General features: G+C 36.9%; 1 protein-coding gene across 2 annotated transcripts in view; it reads left to right on the forward strand.

Annotated features, from left to right (window-relative positions):
• LOC107758239 (relA-associated inhibitor-like) overlaps positions 1–17,870 on the forward strand; it is a 23,053-nt gene extending 5,183 nt beyond the window's left edge. The window contains exons 2-13 of one of the 2 annotated variants that reach the window (XM_016575926.1): positions 5,044–5,129; positions 5,339–5,454; positions 5,944–6,544; positions 6,904–6,993; positions 8,183–8,262; positions 12,207–12,573; positions 13,271–13,740; positions 13,846–13,983; positions 15,045–15,178; positions 15,278–15,444; positions 15,789–15,982; positions 16,829–17,870. In XM_016575926.1, coding sequence (XP_016431412.1) covers positions 5,093–5,129; positions 5,339–5,454; positions 5,944–6,544; positions 6,904–6,993; positions 8,183–8,262; positions 12,207–12,573; positions 13,271–13,740; positions 13,846–13,983; positions 15,045–15,178; positions 15,278–15,444; positions 15,789–15,982; positions 16,829–16,864 — 2,430 coding nt within the window. In that variant the 5' untranslated portion in view covers positions 5,044–5,092 and the 3' untranslated portion in view covers positions 16,865–17,870. The remainder of the gene's footprint in view (positions 1–5,043; positions 5,130–5,338; positions 5,455–5,943; positions 6,545–6,903; positions 6,994–8,182; positions 8,263–12,206; positions 12,574–13,270; positions 13,741–13,845; positions 13,984–15,044; positions 15,179–15,277; positions 15,445–15,788; positions 15,983–16,828) is intronic. The other variant, XM_016575927.1, reaches the window with a different exon arrangement.
• The last annotated feature ends 5,369 nt before the right edge of the window (positions 17,871–23,239 follow it).

Below are 23,239 nucleotides of genomic sequence, written 5' to 3' on the forward strand. Positions count from 1 at the left end.
GCGAATTGTTTTTCTTTTGCTCTTTTTGATTAACATTATTTACATAAGAAATGCACGGATCCGTTATACTGATGTACATTTGATATTTTCTTTACTGTTTACATTCACTTAAAACAACCGACTGTGCTTACAAGGATACTTGTCAAGACAGCCATTGGTATTCACCTGCTGTCTGAGAAGGCTAACATTATCTGTTTGTGCACTTCAGATGTGTAGAAACGCTCTATCACAGCGCGTGAGTACCGCATTGAGATGTCTTGGGCTTAAATGGCTTAAAATTACTTTAATGTTTAAACTGACAAGACTTACTTCACGTGAGAACGAAAAACTTTCTCGAGGAAGCAGCACTGGCCTGATCGTTAAGATAGTTTTGGGGGGCTAAGTTGACAGATAGGGGGGCTGAAACCCACCTAAAAAGGGTTTAGAACCGCCCCTGGTATAGCGTGCGTAATTATACTGAAACATAAATATATAACCAGTTTACCTGATTCAATGTGATGGCTGAGCCTGTTTCTGAGATAACAACATGCCAATCCGTGGTTGGATTTCCGACACGGCTAATCGTAAATCATCTTACACTGTCAATAAGCGTGACCAGGGTTGCCAGGTTTTCACAAGAAAACCCGCCTAATTGCTACTCAAAACTAGCCCAAAACTACAAAACGCGGCAAGTGTTAAAGTTGCCCAATTCCGCGGGAAAACCGCAGACTTGGCAACACTGAGCGTGACTGATACTCGAGCCAACTCTGCTCTAACTGTCGACTAGCAGTGGGAGTCAGATTGCCCCCTAGTGGATGGCTAAAGATTTGTTAACTCATATTCATAAATTCTCAAGGGAACGTCTCTGAATTAACTGATGCTCGCGCCCCCCTGCTTGAAAACCCCTGAGCTAGACTATGAAACACGTCTCCACGATGAAAGTTTTGGTTGGTTTCAATGTCATGAGGTATGTAATGTCTGAGATGTGTCATGAATGTTCACTTATTATGACTTAAAAGAATAGTTCACTCAACTTTTATGTATGGACAAATAAAAACGATCTGATCTTTCAAAATGTATTTTGTTTTTCACAGAAGAAATTAAGTCAGAATGACTTCAGTGTGAGTAAATGATGACTGAATTTTCATTGTTGGGTGAACTGACTCTTTAATAGAGCATCTGGGGAACTGTGGTGATCTAAATGCAGCTTGGGTTGGGCAGTATTTATATCACATGATGATTTCATTAAGACATACTGATGAATGATATTCTCATGAAAATGTAACACTTGTTGACACGTCTGAAGATAGTGATTGGTCTGTATTTATTAGTCATTTTGTAATGATTCCCCTATAGTAGCCTGTCTACAGACTAATGATTATTTTGATCATTTAATTAATCTGTTGTTTATTTGGTTAATTGGATGACAAAATGATTTAAAAATGCATGAAATAAAAAGAAATTATTATAATTAAGTAAAGTTATAATAAAATTAATTAATAATTTACAAAATGTTAATCCACATCCTGCCCAGTGTCCTCAAAACAATGTGCAATTTGACGGTTATGAAAACAAATATAGTAAATGTATTGATGTAGGCTATGATAAACATTATATGTGCAAAAAGTTTTCAGATATAAATATTACATTCTAAAAAAACTGATTGCTTAAAGCAGAAGTTAAAATCACTAAATTAAAACCGATCATAAACAAAAGCACAAATTAAATGTTAACTGGTACAAGGAGCACACATTCACACGTGCAAGGATGAATTCTTTGCAGCACACAAATGCAATGAATTGATAATTAAAATTGTAGATTTTTTTTCATTATCAATTATCGATTCGTTTTTGCTGCCCTATATAAATCATAAATCATAAATCAAAGTCTATATTTGTGTTTATAGGACAGAAACTGAGATTAATCAATGGTGTAAATAAGATGCAAATAAATGATTACTTAAAAATGTATATAATGCAGATCAGGGCAGAGGACAAGCTTAACAACTGATTGAGAAAAAAGAGAACATGAGCAAATGCTTTCTATCACCACACCTTAATCCATCAGTAGAAAGCACTGCTGACTTAATCTTTTAGTCTTTATGGTTTCCGCCCCAGGCTCAGAATGGGCTAGGTCTTCTTATCAGTGCAGGACGAGAGTTATTATTAACCTGTGTCACTCTCAACTCCACATTCCAGCCTCACTGTATCAGGCACTGCAACAAAAGTGCTAAATTAACAGTCACGCAAAGCCTTAACCTCTCAATCGGCAAATGACTGCGGAGCAGTGAATGAGAGGTGGAGATCAGGGATTAAGATCGGATAGGGAATGAAAAGAGAGTATGTGAGAGGACAGATAGAACAAATATCAAGATACCCCAGGGTGAAGACTATTGTGCTTTTAGGAAAAGGGTGACTAGATGTCTGCCGCTGACTGGTGCTGTCCTTGGAAATGTCCCAGATATTTTACTGCGTGTTCAGAACAACATGTGAAGTGAAACAACGCCCAATGTACTAGATGTAACATACTAGATGCTTTTTAAAAAGAGGCATTATAGGCCTATCATTCACCACATACTGTAGTGTGGAAATCATTTTTTTGTTTTTTTTTGTTTTAAAGGGACTCAATGAACAGAAGGTAACTGCATATACTAGCCTATATACAGTAGTGTTAGAAAGTTTTTTTTTTTTTATTTAATACTTTTTTTAAACATTAAATTAATTTGAGTAATACTTACTAATACAAGGGTGTATTAAATTGATCAAAAGTGACAGTAAAGACTTTTACATGGTTACAAATGAATACTGTAATTTTTTACTTTCTATTCATGAAAGAATCCTTTGACAAATAGAAAAATTAGGCAGAGCAGCTGCTTTCACATTGATAAAAATAGGAAATATTTGAATGATTTCTGAAGGATCATGTGGAGTAATGACTGCCGGAAAATAAGCTTTGCCATCACAGGAATAAATCACAATGCACAATAAAATTTATTAAAATGGTCTCATTTTAAATTGTAATAATATTTCACTATTTTACTGTGCTTTTGAAAAATCTTGCTGACCCCAAACTTTTGAATGCTAGTGAATGTAATAAAGTTCTTGTAGTTATTAACTAATTTCTGTCTCTTTAGTTTATTGCATTAGTTACATCATCGAAATAATTATTGGATGTAGGATTCATTATATTTTTTTTATTTAATCTAGTTGCATTCATAACATTTTTTTCCGTTCCGTTCCGTTTCACTCGTTCACGCGAGTGACAATCACGCAGTGTGAATTATCAAAGACGCGATCTGAGGGAATCGCCGACACGTCGCCGACGCCCGCAAAATAGCCTATTTGGCATGCTAAATATCTGGAGCTGTCGGCGCTTCACAATCAAGCTGTGTGCAATGAGTTCTGACTGAAAAACACATCGGCGATGACCTACAGGTGTGAAATGAGTTCTGACTGAAAAACACATCGGCGATGACCTACAGCCAATGAGAGACCAAGATACAGGGCAGAGGGAAGTTCGTGGAGGAGTTATAGACCAGAATATCAGTATTTTAATAGATATATGAACAATTATATCATACAGAAACAAGCACAAACATTTGCTTGATCAGCCACAACATCAGCATAACAGTTACTGCAAAATTATTTACTTCCAACTCTCTTTGCAGAACACCCAATCCCTGTTCCCTGCATCTCCCTCCTGCATAATCTGTTTTTCTTTTTCTCCTTGTAGCTGGAAATCAGCTCACAGGCAATTTGCGGGCTATATAGCCTATATATTTTTTTTTATAATTCCAGTCTCGCTCGAGAACTCCGGTCTGACGCACGGCGGGCTCTTGCGTTATTTCCTTATCACTTCTCGCGTGTGTTTTGTGGTGAAACGTAGTTTGCGGACCAGACAGAGCTATCGGCGATTCTTCTTATTGTGAAGTCATGCAGTGTGAAACCCCCTGTCGCCGATCCATCATGCAATGTGAACACAGCAGCAACTGAATGCTACCCCAGATAGTCACGCAGTGTGAAAACAACGGAGATCCGACGAGTTTGAAAACCATGCAGTGTGAACTCGGCATTAGTCCGTGCCCTTCTGTGCTTGAGTGCATTACTTTTTGAAAAGAAATCACAAAAAGCGCACGTACACAGTTTACTACGCTGTGAAAGTGTCAAATTAAAGAAAGAATCTTCTGGAAATAAATAACTGCCAGGGAATCAATTTTCCATAGTAACTAATATAACCCCACTCAGCGTTTGCCAAATATAAGCTTAATGTTTCTGATAAATCATTATTATTACAAAGGGCAACAGTGGCATGTTGTAGCATGATTTAACTTAAGATGAGTGATGTTTGCACACCTAAATTCTCTATTACCTGCAGCAGCTTTTGACCTTGTGTGTGGGACAAGTTCTTCAGCTGGATGACTCGGTAAGACAAAGAACTGACTGGCCCATCGAAAACTGCACAAAGAACGGATGCATTACTAATAAACATCTGTTGTTATTCAGAGGGTGAAAATTTTTAACAAAACATGTCTTATGTGATTCAAATATAAGCATGACTATGTATCTCTGTGTCTAAATGCTTAGCCCACATGTCTATATTTCCCACTTGTTAGGTGAGCATATAGACACATGAGCTTAATCAGCATGTGAAAGTTATAAGTCATGTTTCTAGTGTTTTTTGCCTGGGGGTCATAGCTCGTCATTCAACGGCCTTCAGCACGCCGTTAATTATACTAGTATAAAGAAGGGGTTGCTGCAACAGATGTCAGACATGGACAGCAGACTTCTTCATAAATCACAAAGGGCGTTTCTCTGTGTTAAATGGAATGTAGGCAGATTTTGAACTGGAGGTGTTGGAATGCTTAAAAAAATGCTCACCAATCTACATTTATTTGATTAAAAATACAGTAAAACTGTCTTTTTCCAGTTTTCAGCTCCTTGATATTTATATAATATAGATTTTATTTAATATTTCCATTTTGAGTCAGAAACCACATGCACTTCCAAACAAAGAAATGATTGAATCAGAGATGCTGATTGAATCTGATTTCCCCTTTTCGTTCAGGCTGTGTGTTGAATGAATTGGAGGTCACACAAACAGAAACGCAAACGCCATGAACTCCCAGGGCAGCTTTGGCAGCAGCTTCATGTGTGAGTATTTCAGTACACCAGCAATGTTTCATTCCTATGTACATAGGCAATATAGGGTAGGACAAGATGCAGCAGTTACAACATGTCCAAGCATGCTAATATTTTTCGTGAGTGTCTTCAAAAGGGCATATAATGTGCTACATAGATCTGGACTGGAGTGGCTTGTTAAATCCTTTTGGGTGTTTACTCAGTGTTTGTGTATGTTGTAGTTCAGTCCATCAACGACGAACTGAACGCGTCTTTGGCCACAGCAGATGAGCTGTCACGCGAATTCAGCTCTCTCCTGTCGGAAGCCACTCCTGCCGTGCAAACTACTACTTCAGAGGTACAGAACACAAGATTGAGCCATATTAGTATTGACAGTTATGAGATCCATAAAAGCCTAGAACCACAGGCTGAATCTAGTCTCAGCACTGTATTTTTGGTAGTTGATATTTCAAGCAGCAATAATAATAGCATCTCAAAGCGCTGCACACAGAAAAAAAAATGAACTGACAACAATGTCCTGCTATGCAACATGAACACTTCTTTTAATCATTATTCATGCAATTTTATGACTTCATGTTAATTGGGAGACTATTTTACTTGTAAAAATATATATTTTATTTCACACAACAGAACTATTTAAATGAACTGCAAAAAACTACAAAACAAAATACAAAAATGTACAGGGTTGTAAAATATATGTATATTTTAAATATATGTTTTCTTTAAATACTGCAATCAAATCATAATTTGTCATTAATTATTGTCTTTAAATAATATAATTATATTGTTTTAGTGTATTTTGTTTTCCTTGGTCTTTTTATTGTAGAGTTTTGGTCCCAAACCCCAGAGCAGCAGCAATGGCAATGGCAATGGCAGTTTGTACAGCGCAAACAAGAATGGAAAGGAGAGCATCAGTACAAGCTTCTCCTTTTCCCAGAGCTCCACAAGCAGCCTAAGCTCAGAGCCCGCCATCAGCAGGAAAGAATCCAACCTGGACCTTCCTCCTGCTGTCACTATTCGATCCTCATCTCCTTCACCTCAACTAGACAGTATGAAATTTTTGCCTTCATCTCCTAGTCCTTTAACCCAGCAGCATTCCCCTTTTACAAACCGTAAAGACAGCTCGGATTCACGATATTCCTTCGACCAAAAGACTCCCCCTAACATGTCTCCGAATACAATGAGACGAATGGCGCAGATGCCGCTGAGGCCTCAAGATCGAAGCACAAGAGGATCGTTGAGCTATGGGGAGCTCTCCAGCCCTACCTTTGACAACAAAACATCTCGCAGCTTGCTGCAGCCATCAGCTAGCCCCTTGTCTTCGATTCCCAGGTCTCCGAGGTTGGATCGAGCACCTTCTCCTCAGCCTTTAAGTCAACCAGCAGCCAGTACACTACCACGCAACTTCCAGCCATTCAGACTCTTGGGTAATTGGGAACCTTTCCATTGCACAAAACATTCAAAGTTCCAAAGTTGAAAAAGGTTATTAAAATGTTATTCACATTAAGAAAAAAAAAAAGATCTTTTATGAACTGTTTAATGAAAAGTTATTTTGGGAACCTAAAATGGTTCTTCTATGGCATTTGCTGCAAAAAAAATAAAAATAAAAAATCTCTTGGAAGCTTTATTTTTAAGAGTGTACAGTTGGATCCAAAGGTCTTTGGTTGGTAGTAAAGTTGTCTGTTTGCTTGATTTTTTGTCAGTTTCTTTATTAAAACGATCAAGAGCCTCCCAGTTCTTTTTGTTGATCATTTGTTTCCTCATCGCATCTTCCATTTTCTTTCAGATGAAGGAATGCAGATGCAGAAGAACCCCTCCAGGTGGAACGAGACCGACCTGGATGCATACGAACGAAAGCCTCACCACACCTATGATAGTAAGTTGCACAATTCTCATGCTTTTTTGAAAGCAACATTAAAAAAAAAGTTTTAAACTCACTTTTGATTGCATAACATTGCATTACTCATTACTAAACCTGGAGGCAACATTGTGCAACAATTAAAATAAATTATTAAAAGGGCCGTTTCTGTTCATTCAAGTATTTTCATTCAAATTGAGTGCCTATATTGTATTGATATCAGAATAATGAAAATGATAAAACAAACCATTTTATTAAACTAAACTTTAGTGTATCAGACTTCCCTTTGACTGCTATATGACAGAATTGACAGAATTCTTAAAGGGATAGTTCACCCAAAAATGAAAATTACCCCATGATTTACTGACCCTCAGGCCATACTAGGTGTATATGACTTTCTTCTTTCAGACGAATACAATCGGAGTTACATTGAAAAATTTCCTGGCTCTTCCAAGCATTCAATGGCAGTGGGTAGTGGTCCAGATTTTGAAGCAAAATAAAGTGCGTCCATCCATGATAAAAAGTGCTCCCCTCGGTTCCAGGGGGTGAATAAACACAAAGTGATGCATTTGTATAAGAAAAATATCCATATTTACAACTTTATAAACCGTAATCTCCAGCTTCCGCTAACTGTTGTATGCCTGTTCACGAGAAAGTGGCATCCAGCGGATAACATAATACACATAAATGCTACATACTTACATAAATGGTAAGTAAATATTGAAAAAGTAAAAGGTAAAAAACAAAATACAGAAAATGTTTGAAATAGATAGTGCAAAGAAAATCTAAATAAAGATAAAACATGATAAATCCCTCTAAAATCTATTTCACAGTCACTTAGTATTGCTCCTTTGTAACAAACTAATTTAAGCATTCATAATATACAAATAATTTATACGACTTCAGTGCTCTAAAAGTTTACAGTATTAATATTAATAATAATATATAACAAAAGTTAACCAACGTGAATTATTTTTCTCCAGAGTGCTCTACACAATCTTTAAAAAATGTTAAAATCCAAGATATGACTTTTTTTTGGCTTATTCATACCTCCATTATTAACCATTTTAACAATAAGTCATGTCATGTGCTTTCAATGTGAAGACAATGGGTTTGGTACTAAGAGGTAACATCATGCAATAGTAGTGTAGTCACTCTCTCAATGTTAATTCTTTCTTAATTATATGATTTCCTCTTTTTGTTGTAGAGAATGAATGGATCAGACCGTCTGTACCCAACAGCAACTGGAAAGAATCAAACCTGGATGCACATCCTTCCGCTAAGAAGGTATGCAGACTTTGTGTTGTGCGTGAACGTGCTTGTAAGTGCTTGTGCCTTAAAGGGATAGTTCACCCAGAAATGAAAATTCTGTCATTAATTACTCACCCTCATGTCGTTCCAAACCCGTAAGACCTTCATTCATCTTCGGAGCACAAATTAAGATATTTTTGATGAATTAAGATATCAGCTTTCTGACCCTGCATAGACAGCAATGGAACTACCACGTTCAAGGCCCAGAAAGGTAGTAAGGGCATTGTTAAAGTAGTCCAAGTGACATCAGTGGTTCAACCGTAATGTTATGAAGCTACAAGAATACTTTTTGTGCCCAAAGAAAACAAAAATAACGACTTTATTCAACGATTTCTTCTCTTCCGGTCAGTTTCCGCCACCATTCACGAGAGTACCGCGACTCATGCGTGTGCATTCCTCTGTTGGAACAAGGCGCAGTGCATGCGTGTTCTACGTCAGAACGCCGCTCCTGCGTCAGCAGCACCACATGTTAGTTATTTATTATTTTTGTTTTCTTTGCGCACAAGTATTCTCGTAGCTTCATAACATTATGGTTGAACCACTGATGTCAAATGGACTATTTTACTGATGTTCTCACTACCTTTCTGGGCCTGGGAACGTTTCAGTTGTATTGCTGTCTATGGAGGGTCAGAAAGCTCTCGGATTACATCAAAAATATCTTAATTTGTGTTCCGAAGATGAACAAAGGTCTTACGGGTTTGGAACGACATGAGGGTGAGTAATTTTTTCAGAATTGTAATTTTTTTGTGAACTATCCATTTAATGTGTCGTAATTTTGCTTAGGGCACTATTACAGTCAAATTTCATTGTTGAGTTAACTGAACAAATAAAATCAGGGATCTGAGCCAAAGACGTTCAAGGTGTTGTGTTATTTCGCCTTTAATGGACCAATAAACCTCATATATACACTTTATTCCCCATCTGTAGCTGTCATGAATCAATACAGCCCTTACCTCTTATCAATGGGAAGTGTAATGTAAGGTCCAGGGTCCACAGCAAAACGTCCTGGTCAGCTCAGCTGAGTCCTTCCACTATGAAACCCGCGCTGAAGATTTATGAATTAAATTCAGATAATATATTACCCTTAATAAATTACTCAGAGTCTTGATTAAAAGAAAGTTTATCGAATCACCATATACAAATGGTTTCGCTTTATTAAAAACAATAACTCATAAGCAAAAATCAAGAAAGTAACTGCGTGTAATTCTTCACCCGGTTTTCGGCCCCGCAAAATGATAAAGCATTGGATTATATAGGAGAGGGCGTTACACAATTCCTCTCCTGCAAAGCATTCATTAAAAACCCCCTATTGGGTCGTTGCAAGGCACACAAAACACTTGGTCACGCCCCTTGCTTCAGCGGGTTGCGTTACCATCACATAAGCACAGCATATACATACAAGTACATCTCTAAAAATATATGCGAAGGAGTTCAAACAAAGTTTACCCCCTATATGCTCACACAGGATCCCTGACCTTTTGTACTAACCACAATTACATATCTACCTTACTACAATGCAGCAACACCTTTGCAAAAATATACGAGCAGGTTTTCACACCTCAACATTTTTCCATACGTTAGATGTTAACCCTGATAGTGACACCTGTTCTCGCTTTTGACAGGATGTCAGTTAACTGTTTAAACTTTGGAGACGGCGTTGACTTTTTGAATGTTCAAACTGTCAACCTCGCCTCGCAAAGACTCGATTCTCAAATTAAACTCATTAACCTCAATAAATTGTTTAACCCTTTTCATCAACCTTTTATTTACACGTTCATGTTGTCGAATTATTCGAAGAAGTTCCTTAGCCATCAGAATCATGTCCTGCGTTTCTTGTCTTGATATCTCTGCTTCTCTTCTTCTCCATTTCTGCTTTCTTCTTCGCAGCCCAAAGCTGTCCTCTCTGCATTGACTCTAAAAGAAAATCAGTAATAGGAATTTCCAGTTTAGTTCTCTGATTCAGTTGTCTAATATGTGGAGTTTGACCGGGAAATTGAATAATTCCCACTTCAAAGGGCAAATTTTTGTTCTTTCTCTCCCACATCTTTTCATTTGTCGTCTTCCTCTTAGTTCCTTTATAGTTGTTTGTTGCCTGCTGGTTAACCACTCTGACTTGTTGAACCAATAAAAAAAAAAAGATCAGGTTTATATGTAATTATGTTTTACGACTTTCCAGGTATTAGAAACAAGTATAGACAATTCCCATATGAAACAGGCTGTCACATTTTCTTACAAGCCCGTTTCTTACTGTCTTGCACTCTCCTATTGAAGCTTATTTCCGCCACGGAATAAAAATATAAAAAAGGTAATTGCAATCTCACAATTCTGACTTTTCTTCTCACAATTCTGAATTTATAACTCAAAATGTTTACCTTTTTCTCACAATTTTGTGGGGGAAAAAAAGTGTGAGCTAAAAAGTTGCAATTACTTTATTTTTTTAAACTGGAAGGGGCGTGGCAGGGGGGAAGAAGTCAAAAGATTTACGAGATTTATTTTTATTCTGTGGCGGAAATAAGCTTCCATATGCTCTTTTGTGCTATCATTAAAAACCCTCATTCTTCAGTTTTAATTGACAGAAATTAAGTTGCAGGTGAAGGAAAAAAGTAGGGATGCACGATATTATCAGACCGATATCGAATCGGCCGATAATGGCTTTAAATGTACATATCGGCATCGGCCCGATATGAAAAATTATGCCGATATGTCTTGCCAATAGGAGGAATACGTTTACTCACATGTGCTCAGGGTGTGCTGGCGATTAGATCACGTCAGCATTGTGGCTCATTCTTGAAGCAAAGTTTTGCCTGAATGATAATTAGATTCACTGTTTTGGATCGCTGCATTTAAACTGAGAAAGCACATACAGAATGACGCGTTCGGTGTTTGATAGAGTAAACAGTAATAGCATGTGCAGTGTCAACAGCGGCAGCCTCCCCCGGGTCCAATTGCCCGTTTGGTAAGGTGATTTAATTCTGTAGGGGGCGCTGTTGGCCTACTTCTAATAAAATGAAAGTAAAATACACAAATAACATTTAGACTGTGTTTCTGATTAAATAATGCAGTAATTGATGTCATTAAATCATGAGTATGTTTTGATTTAAAGGTCAGAAGCTATAGCTTACATAAATTATTAATGTGTAATATGTTATATTTTTTAAACAAATTATGAGCTCTAAATGAAATCGCATCATATGACCCCTTTAAATAATTGTATATATACTGATTTATTCATTAATGTGTAATATGTTATGTTTTAACAAATTATGAGCTCTAAAAGACTTTCTGAATTTTTACATCTCTTTTGCTTTAGACCATCTACAAATGTTAAATCTTAAAATTAGTGCTGTCAACGATTAATCGCGATTAATCGCATACAAAATAAAGGTTTTTTTATTGCATAATATATGTGAGTGTTATGTGTATATTTATTATGTATACTGTATATAAATACACACACATACAGTACATATTTTGAAAATATTTACATGTATTTACATGTCTATATTTATATTCATATAATTTATAAATTAAAAATAAATATTAAAATGCTAAGGTTACCACTGCGTCTTTCTGAAAAACAATGCAGCAATTGATATATAGTTTATTTATAGCTATTTTCAAAGCTTCAATGTACTGTCATTATAAAAGAACTTCAATATTGTATATTTAATTCTAACAAATAAGTTCTTGTTAAAAACTAACCAAAAGAAAAAATAATTTGCTTATAATTTCCACACAGGAGAGACTTGGTGTTGTTTCCAAACAAAAGGAAATATATCGGCATCGGCTATCGGCCAAAATTAGTTGAAAAATACCGGCATATCGGATATCGGCAATATTCCAATATCGTGCATCCCTAGAAAAAAGTATGCATCATGTTCTCTAATTCTCATTTCTTCTTTCTCTGTCTCTTTCATCAGGATACTGTGCCCCATTCACTCCCATCATCTCACAGCTCGCTCCCGAGGAACACTCGTATCTCGGTGCCCCCTGAACTCGCCTCGAGCACCAGCTCAACTTACGGCCCTCAGTCAATCATTTCCCGTATTCCCATTCCACCTGCAAGCTCTGGAGTCCATCAGCACAGGCCGATCCCGCTTTCCGTCATCATGAGGCTCCAAAACCCCTACTATGCTGCGGCGGCCAGCAGATACACCCCTGGCCCAATGGGAGACCCCCAGCAAGGGATCTTTCACCAACATCTTCCCCTGCCCCGAGAGTACCTGCGGCAAAATCAGACACCTCAACCTCAGCAACCTCTAAGACAACCTTCCTACTATAGAGAAGGTACCTTCAACCAGAAGCCATGAGTGGGCCGATGGGCACTCGTATACGAGTCAATGACTTGACACACATTTTTTGGTCTGCGTCTATTAATGTATTAAAAAATACATTTTAAAAAATGCTGTTTATACGTAACGTACAGTGACTTGAATAAACCTGTCATGAGAATGCTTTTAATTTTTTTAATAAAATTCATTTAGGTTTTTTTTGAGGGGACATAAAATTAATTTAAAAGCTCATTAAAGGAATCTTCAAATTAATTATTTAAATAAAATCATTATGTATTTTAGAATACCCTTGTATTATTATTATTTCTTTTTAAACTGATTATTAACATTTACATATGTATTTAATATTCATGAAATATATATTTAATATGTATTTAATGTTGTATATTTTTAATATTTATTAATATTTAAACTGTCTGCCAAATCAAAATCATGTGGTTCCAACCAACATGCAGAAAACATTAAAATAAAACAGGAAATGATATCATAGAGTGAATCCCTGCAGACACTCGTGACTGTGTCAAGGTCGGTAAAGCCTATTACAATATCAGATAATTTGACCATTATATGATAAAGGCAAGTTTAGTTTTAAAATGTCATGTTGTGCAACTCCCCAAAAATGTAATATTTGTAAATTAATCACATGTTTTTAAAACCAAATTGCAAACATTTTTTGGTTTGTTTTTTTGGAGCAGTACTCCACCCTGGAGATGTTGATGCTGAGCTTGAGAGACCAGTCAAAACAGAAGGCCCTGTGTATTCGAATGACCAAGCCATGAAACCAGAAGAAGAGGTTAAAGTGGAGGATACAGAGATGCCTCCTCGCCCTCTCAGCCCCACACGTCTGCAGCCCGTGGTAGCCCCACAGGCGGAGTTGGACACTTACCTGGATGAGGTGATGCGTATCCGGGCCGAGTTCCCCAGGGCTCTGAAGAAACGCGGCTCAATCGAAATTCCTCAGACCCTGCACAACCTGCCTGTTTCCCAGCCCAACCACTACAAGCAAATGATCAATAAGCTGTTTCGCAGGAAGACCATCCGTATCAAGGAAGAACCAGCTGCTGAAAGTAGCAGCTCTTCAGATGGGGAAGAGAGTTCCAGATCTGCTGTAGCTATGGATCCAGTACCAGTCACAGAGATACAGGTCTCTTCTGAACAGAAGGTGAGCGGCAGACAGATTACACATTGCTCAGATACAGTAGATACCAGTGACAGTTAAGAGGGTATTTGATTTTAATCTGCTTTTCAATCTTTTCTTCTCTTTCAGGGCATTCACTCTATCTTACGGAAGGGCAGCAAAGCCAATAAATCCTCCAGCCGTAGGGCTCACCTGAACCCACTGGTGCTGATGTTGGATGGGTCCTTAGTAGGAGAGTTAGAAACTGTGCAGAGGGCTGCACAGGAGGTATGTCCCACTGCTTTGGTACCTTGCACTATGATTGCTTAGAGGTGGTGGCAACTTGCATCAGCACCGTGTAGGGTTACTTTCAGTCCGGGGCAACTGTGTCAGTATATACCATTATTGACGATAACCGTTATTAAAAAAAAATATTAAATACTGTGATAATATTACACATACAATAATATTATAAATAGTCAAGCGCCAGTAACTGGTTGACACTCTAACGTGGTATGTCGGGAGTATTGCACCATAATGTTGATTGCCACCTGTCATAAAACAGAAAAGAGAAAATAGATTTGAATGATAGTAATTTTTCCCCAAAAATGTTGGTAGATATCACAATAATATAATTATTGTGAGTTCTCAAACCCGATCTCACGGCAATTTGTACATATTTTACTAGGTGGCTAATTCGTAGGAATTTGTACGAATGAAGACCCCTAACCCCGCCCTTAAACCTACCCCTCACAGAAATCATACAAAATTGTACGAGTGAGGTCGTACGAATTAGCCACCACGTAAAATACGTACGAATTGGTCGTGAGATAGCGTTGAATTCTCTTGGCCATGATAATTGTGTAATAAAAATCTGATATTATGACAGATCTAGTCTTAATCTATTTAATTTTTACATTTGAAGGTAAATATTTTAAGAATTATTTACATAAATGACAAATAAAAACTAGCAGTAAAAATTCAAATTTGAGGTTGCGAAATGAATAACTATATGTGTGCACTAAAATAGGAACTAAAACTGATTTTTGATGCATTTTCTGAGGCATTTCTTAAGAAAACTAGAAACTAAGAAACTTAAAATACTACTACTACTACTAATACTCCACAAATATCAAAATTGTAATAAATATGAAAATATGTAACAATTTTTGCATATATAAAATTACTTGCAAAATACAAATTTATACTGAAAATCAAAATACAAAATAAAACAGACATTTTCAAAACTTTAATAAGACTTTCACATAGTTTAAATGCAAAATGTTTCATAATGTTACGTAATTCTTCAGTTCATCATTTTAAGAGTGCAATTGTGTGTCCCTGTATAGGTGAGTGACCCAAGCCAGGCTAATGATGAAGGCATCACAGCCCTTCACAATGCCATCTGTGGTGGACACTTCCCTGTGGTGGAGTTCCTCGTGCAGATAGGGGCTAACGTTAGTACTCCAGACAGCCACGGCTGGTGAGATGATCAGTTTAACAAGTGTATATATACATTCCTATGTATTTCCATGTGTATGTACAGTACATATTCACTTTTGTCCTTTCGTCTCACTGCCAGGACACCCTTGCATTGTGCTGCATCCTGTAATGACCGGCAAATGTGTGAGTTTCTGGCGCGGAATGGAGCAGCGGCGATGGCTGTAACAGACAGCGATGGGGCCACAGCGGCACAGAAGTGTGACCCCTTCGCCCCGGGCTTCGAAGAGTGTGAGAGCTTCCTGAGAGGTGAGGGTGATGTCATGAGAAAAATAAAAACGGACCTTACTTGTGTACACAGGTAAACCACATGGCGCAACACAAGTTTTTACAGGCGAACACCTACATGTGTGTTAACTCCCAGCGTTATATTTAGCATGTCGCAATGAGCTGTACATTCCTGAATTAATAGTATCATCCTCAAATGGGTTGGAAACAACGGTCAGTACTAGTCAGCTAATTCATAAACTATTGGGTGGAGATGACATGTAATACACCCTTATTAACTCACAAACAATGAGTAATTTGAGCACAGTGGTGTATGTAGAAGTTCAGTTTCCTTTAGTCACCATTAAGAATGTGTTTGTGTTTAGGTGTGGAGGAAGCGATGGGTGTAGAGAACAGTGGGGTGGTGTACGCTCTATGGGGATATCCTGCCCAGGGTCCAGACGAACTGAGCTTCAAAGAAGGAGACATGGTGACCATCCTGCAGAAGCCTGAAGGAGTGGACTGGTGGTGGGCTTCATTGTGTGGCAGAGAGGGCTTCGTACCAAACAACTACTTTGGTGTAAGAAGAGCTCATTTACAAGAAAAATAATGGTCAGCTAGAGGTCAAGAGGTCAATATTCCAACAGAGTGCCTTGGCAAACTTCAAAAGGGAGCATAGGATGACATAAAATTATTAAATGTATATAATAATGTAATTGAAATTATAAAAACAAACTAAATCAAGATTGACTGAAATCATATTTGTTTTTTTCCCTAGCTGTTTTTCTTCTTCTTTTCTTTCCCCACAGCTAGGTTTTAATTAAAGTGCTCACAGAATCAGAATCTTGGACCTTCTGGACCACAAAATGAATTATGGTTAAATAATTGTATTTAATATATTAACATTCCTAGATCCTAGTAATAAAAAGGTTTGAAAGCCAGCATCGTTATCATGATTACAGCAGAAATACCAGAAATGTTTTAGCCAATTTAGCCTTTGAATCATTTTGTTGGAAAATAGGGGGGCTTTGGTTGAGAATCACTGATCTAGAGGTGTGTACACACTTACCGTTGCTCTGCAAGATTTTGCAGGTGACATAGAGTCATTTAATTGGGAATCCGCACCATTGTGAGTTTCACATGAGAGTGAAAACATTTCCTATGCAGATTTCCCTCGTGTTCAAATTTGTGCCCTAAATACTCTGCAGTGGAAGACACCAGCACATATTTTGTATTTTGAATTCAATGCAATGTATAAAATGCTGTTTGCTGGTCGCAACCCTTTGTATTTCATACATTCCCTTCATTTTTACTTAGCTAATACAAGGTCATTTATGTCCTAATATTACTGTTACCAGCATGCAGTGGACAGTGAGGTTTGGCAGGTCTTCAATCAACCTCATTCTTGTTGTTCTCTCTCATGCAGCTTTTTCCGAAAGTGCGGCCTAAGTCACTCTGCTGAACGCATCCACGAACAAAGAAGACAATAACAATCAATGCATCTGAATCATGCCGGCCAAGTCTAAATGCAGGTTTCACATGTGTGTTTGAATATGTGAGTTTTTCCTTCTTATTCCTTACCTTTAAGTTGTGTTTAATGGACAGCTAGGATGGCATTTGAAAAATGCGCACTGTACAACTTTGGAGTGTTTTTTGGATGTCAATTCAGTTTTCTCGCTAGACCACCATGACAGTCACTTCACTGGGAATAGTGGATTTATATTGACTTTACCAATGGAAAAACTGTCAGTAAAAATGTTGCTTGCAAGTCAGAGCATTCTACCTATTTTATGTGAGGGATACATTTTCATCGTATGAGTAAACTGAACTGGACTTGATGCATAAATGCATAAGTCCCAGAATTTGTTTGCTCGGAAAGGTTCATTCTCTGTCTTGACTCATGTTTTTTAGCACTGAGCAGGAAGGACAGAAATTCATCAGTCTGTCAGTATTGCTTTTGTTTATGCATACTTTGCATGTTAGTTTGTCGGTTGTTAATCAGTAATGTTGCATAGATACAAAAATGCTTTTTAGAGATGTATTTGAATAACTGGTCTCCTAACTCCGCTTCGGATTATTTACAGTATTCCACACCAAAACGTTAGCCTTTTTTATGTAACTTTTAAACTTGTTTTTCCTGTCTCTGTTTTCATAGTGATCTTTATGTAGTATGAAATATGAACAAAAGTTTTCTTCTCAAAACAATGTACTCTCCATGTGGGCTCTGTTTTAAATATTTGCTTTGATGTGAAGGAAGTTTGTTTTAGAGGTGTGTGTGTGTGTATGTGTGAGTGTTTTAGTTGCTTTGTTGAATCCACTGACTGTGACTGTTAAGAAGACAATGACACATTTTTACTGTCTGTAATACTCTTGCACAAAAGGAAAATAAATAAATACTAATTGTTGATGTGTGATTTGTTTGATTCTTTACAGGGCATGCATAATAACTGTTAATAAAGCTCACAGGATTATGTGCTTATTGTGTCTGTGTGCAAGGATTTTTGTGCATCAAAGCCACCAGCTTTGATGTGAAGGAAGTTTGTTTTAGAGGTGTGTGTGTGTATGTGTGAGTGTTTTATTTGCTTTGTTGAATCCACTGACTGAGACTGTTAAGAAGACAATGACACATTTTTACTGTCTGTAATACTCTTGCACAAAAGGAAAATAAATAAATACTAATTGTTGATGTGTGATTTGTTTGATTCTTTACAGGGCATGCATAATAACTGTTAATAAAGCTCACAGGATTATGTGCTTATTGTGTCTGTGTGCAAGGATTTTTGTGCATCAAAGCCACCAGCAGAGGGCTAAATGAGCCTTGATATCACTATACAGTAAATACATTTTTACCCATGACCCCTAGAGGTCCCTCTAGCAGCATTTTTATTTGTTCATATAATTCTTTGGTAGCGAGGACTGCAAATGATATATGAGCTTAATTTTCTTCACCCTCTTGGTCAGGTATAAATCCATTATTAAGTTTTCTGTATTTTGATTAATGAGTTTTAAACATTCTATAGAGACGGGGAATTTATGATGATTTGAAGCATATTTGATTAATCAATTATTTAGCATTATTATGTTTACTCTAGTTTAATTAAGGCAAAACAAGCTAGTAATTAATCTTGTTAATTAAGTTCCGAAGGATTCTTTTGATCAGCCTGCTATCAGATAGGCTCTTTCATTCCACCACACTCACTAAGATGTGTGCTAACATTAATTAGTTAAAGAATTTCACATATGCAAATAAAATTCTGGGCATAGCCTTAATATAATTAAAGCCACCACCTACATTGGAAGAGCTGGAGCGTCAAACAAAGCTTTTCATTTTCTGTTTGCTTGTAATATCTTTATGCTTGTGGTACGATTACATAAGCCTCGAGGGGCTTTATTCTCCTGAATACAGTGTTCTGAGAGTCATGGACTAAGTAAACATCACTGTTTATTATATATGCACTATTATAGTCACAGCTGGGTACTCGTGTGTGGAGCGAAAGTATCTGTACTTGTATAACACAGGCAGATGTCCTCAGAGCATGGGGAAATAACCACTATTGTTACTGTTTTCGAGAGCGATTTAAGTAGAAATTATTATTGTTTAAAGATTTTTTGCCGCCCTTTTCCGTATCAGACAGTTACTGGCTCTGTTAAAATGGCCTCGGAGGACTTTAGTATTATTTATTTTATGGTGAGCATAAAACTTTGAGATGGCTGGAAGCTCAAGAGTGTCCTGAAAACAATAGCACTTAAGTGAACAAACCGGTAACACACACACACAGAAAATGTATGAGAGAAAACAAAATAGAAAAGTAATTGAGTTGTATTGCAGATTAATAACGTGTAAACTAATGCTGCAATATTGTTACATATTCATCTTGTTACTAGGCCAAGTCTTGCTACTAGGCTTAATAAAAAATTTTATGTTGCAGACCATTTACTCTTATAGTTCAGGTTATCTGTACATGTTTTTATCATTCATGAGGTGGAAGAAAAATCATTCTGAAATTGGCTCTAATGATTTTTTTGTTTGTTTGTTATTGTTATAGTTGTGGTGTGAACATCCCTATTCTTAACAATTTTAAATAATGTTTTAAACTTTATATTCATCATTATATTTATGCTTGGACAATTGTCCTTGGTGTGAACTTGCCTTAACTTTCACCTGGCGAATTTGCTCCTGTTTCATGAAAACATATGGAACTCTTAATGCACATGGTAAAAATACCCCAAAAAATATGGGATGGGAAGAAAAATTATATCACAAAAGCACTGAAATGCAGTTTTTCCTCCCACCTCACATTATTTCCATCACCAGTTTTGTGTTCGCAAAGTTTCTTGGTGGAACTCAAACTCTGAAATATACATTTTCCTCCAATCTCATCATGTTCCTTTAGGGCAGGGGTGCCCAAACTCGGTCCTGGAGGGCCGGTGTCCTGCAGAGTTTTGCTCCAACCCCAACCAGACACACCTGAACCAACTAATCAAGCTCTTACTAGACATACTAGAAACCTTGTAGCAGGTGTGTTGAGGCAAGTTGGATCTAAACTCTGCAAGACTGGCCCTCCAGGACTGAGTTTGGACACCCCTGCTTTAGGGGCTCCTTACTAAGGCTACTGGCGCATCTTCCTTGTGTCTCAGTAATTTCAACTCAAATCAACATTTCATGACCACATAATTATGTATTTAGCAGCTGTGTAATAGACGGGATGAAGTACAGTAATGTATTTAATTAAAATAATAATAATAAGTAAATATAAGTCATTTGTAATTAGGTCCTTCACTGAATACGCATGATCTAAAACAGCAATTACTTTTATGTTCTGTTGCTGCCTTATTTTGTTCTCAATATTAATTGAGCATAGTGTGTAAGATGCCCTTTCAGCAAATTCACATTCTTTTTTTGGTGAACTATCCCTTTAAGGCAATTTGCACCATACACAAAATTATTATTATTATTTTTATTTTTTTTTGTCTATGTGTTATATACTGGTCAAGGAAAACGTTGTTCACAATAAGCTCGCTGAACCCAGCAGGATGTGTCATGCGAATTCTTTGCATCTTGCCAAAAACTGTGATAGGATATATTTAGTCATCCATATAAGTTTCCTGATGAAAGTTCCTATCTTATAAAAAAAAAAAACACACATTATTTATGAATTTTAAACAAAACACAATCTCTCAAAGCAATCTGTTACAAATTACATCAAATTTTTATATCTGAGTACTAAAAGTACTCAAAAGTATTCAAATACAAATTTTAAACACATTCTTCTTGTAACACTACAGTTGTATAGATACTGTAACATACATGCACAGAGCAAACCAGTGTTTATTCCTCTCTGTGAGAGGTGTGTTTGATGTAGGACTGGTGCTGTTGTGAAGGCCGTTGTATTGAATGGTGATTGTGTGAAGGTAGAACTCATTTGATGCCTCATTGGAACCCCATTATGATGGAGGGTAGAGAGAATAGAGTGCTTTGGAAATCTCGAACAGAGAAAGCGTGCCCCCTTTAGAAACAAACCTCATATCCACAGCCGGCACACCTCAATGCTTTGCAGCTTTTTTTAGTCTCTCCCACTTTTCTGACCTCATCCCTTTATTTCCCAAACCTCGTTTTTTGCCTTGTTGAGTTCCACTCCAGTGCTAGCCATCATCTGCTTCATTCTTTCTTGAATCTCTCACACTGTCTTGTTCCTTCTGTTTTTTTTCTTCTTCTCTGTCTCTCCCCCCATTTCCCCCTCCTCTTTCTCAGACACACACTGTTAGTCTAGAGATGAGTTGGCCATTATTAGAGATGGCATTTTGGCCCATCAGCTCCTGACAGGCCCACTTGACGTGACAAGATGGTGTACGTGCACCTCAAAACAAATAAATGTGTAATCAGCCTCCAACAGATGGGCTTTTCCGATGTCTCTAAAGAAAAAAGAGAGAGAAAAAAGAAAAACGATTAGAGTGGAAAAATGGTGCGGTAGAAATGAAAGGCTTTATCTCCTCTTCTCTCTTCATGTGTAAATGGAAAAAGGGAAACCTGTCAGCTGAATATGAAGATAATCCATAATTTGGTGTTTAAAATGAATAGTAGAGGGATAAATCATTGGTATACATGTCCAAATGGATCATAAAGTCTAATTATCTCACATGCGCACATGACATAACCACAGATAAAACTCAAAATATTGATTAACAACGTCCTGATGACTGATTTCAGAGGTGTCATGTCCATTCAAATGGAAAAAATAAAATAAAATAAAAATCTGAACATGTATAAAACACTGGCAGGGCATTACAATCACTTGTATACACATAGGCACATCCTATTTTAATATCCTATTTTCTATTTAACTTTATTTTTATTTCAGTTTTAGTCATTTTAGTTCTTAAACATTAATTATTTCAGTTTGTTGCTAGCTACATTTTTATTTTATTTTATTATTTTATTTTCTATGTCAGCTTTATTTTAAACACAGATACTGATTTTTAATCGTTTTAGCTTTAACGATAACAACACTGGCCCTCACGCAATCTATAATACACACATCACCCGGATGGCCCCTCCTTGCCTCAGATCCTTGCCTCAGATCCCTGGAGTTATAAATGTTGAATGTTCATCTTTAAAGTATTAAAGGCCATGTGCTGAGTAATGACCACAGAAGATATTGGCTTTATAAGATGGACACTTGGGAGATCTTTCTGTAAACAAGCACATTTCTCAATGCATTATGCACAGGACAGACAATGCAGCGAGTGACGCACATACACAGTGTGGATAGAGGATGGCATGAGTCACACAAACACATGCTGATTGACTGCAAATTATGCCATTATTTTATAATGTTTCTGTTTCCTCTAAGAGTGTTTAATCAATGCTTGTGCTTCAATGTGAACAAATTCAGTGAATCTAATTAAAAAATTAAATTAGATCTTGTTTGTTTAACATGATTTACATGAAATGACTGCAGTCAGTAATTGTGGCAACACAAACCCTATGATAAAATTATGGTAAACCAAAGTGCACAGCACAGTAACATTGCAGATGAAAGACATTGTGTGAGTGTGAGTGTGTGTGTGTCCGTGCGTGTGTGTGTGTGTGGGTCTAAATAATACCAAAAATATTTTTGACATAAAACTCATTTTTTAAATCTTTTTTATTAAATCTAATAAAATGATAAATAATGGCAATATTTATATTTTGGCAATTTTATTTAATAAAAAAACACGAGTGTTGAGTAAAATATATATTCTGGGTGACTGACTTATAGTCTAATGGTTAGTTACTTAATTGTTGTTATTCATTTTCTATGTTATTAATTTCAAGAAAAATATAATGTTTCAAGAAACAGTCATTTTGAACAGATATTTTCATGTTTAATTGAACACTTTACTATCCGTTTGTTTGGCACGATACAATTACATTTAGATTATGAGACTCAAATTTCTAGGAAACATTGCCTCTCTATATTTACTATTCTCACATCGCACCTTATTGTTGATGAAATCGATTATTTATATAATTTTTTGCGTGTAGCATTAGTCTTTTGTAGGCAGCTAATTACACGTCACTGTAGGCACATCACTATGATAACTGTAGACATATGAACCCTGCCACGTTTTTTTCACTCTCCCAATAAGCGCCCTATAATTAACACTGTATGGATAGATATTAAACATCTCATCCCGTATGACACACATACACTCTCAGCATGCATGAGTCTAGGGCAAAAATAAGAAATAGGGCAAAAGAGACAGTGAGTGCCATTGAAAATTTCTTCCCATCTTTTTCCCTCTTCTTCGTTTCTCCACACCTCCTGTTTTTTTGCCTTTATCTCCAGCTCTGCTC

This window comes from Sinocyclocheilus rhinocerous, unplaced genomic scaffold (genome assembly GCF_001515625.1).
Source record: "Sinocyclocheilus rhinocerous isolate Xijiao unplaced genomic scaffold, SAMN03320098_v1.1 scaffold23, whole genome shotgun sequence".
In the NCBI taxonomy this organism is placed as follows: domain Eukaryota; kingdom Metazoa; phylum Chordata; class Actinopteri; order Cypriniformes; family Cyprinidae; genus Sinocyclocheilus; species Sinocyclocheilus rhinocerous.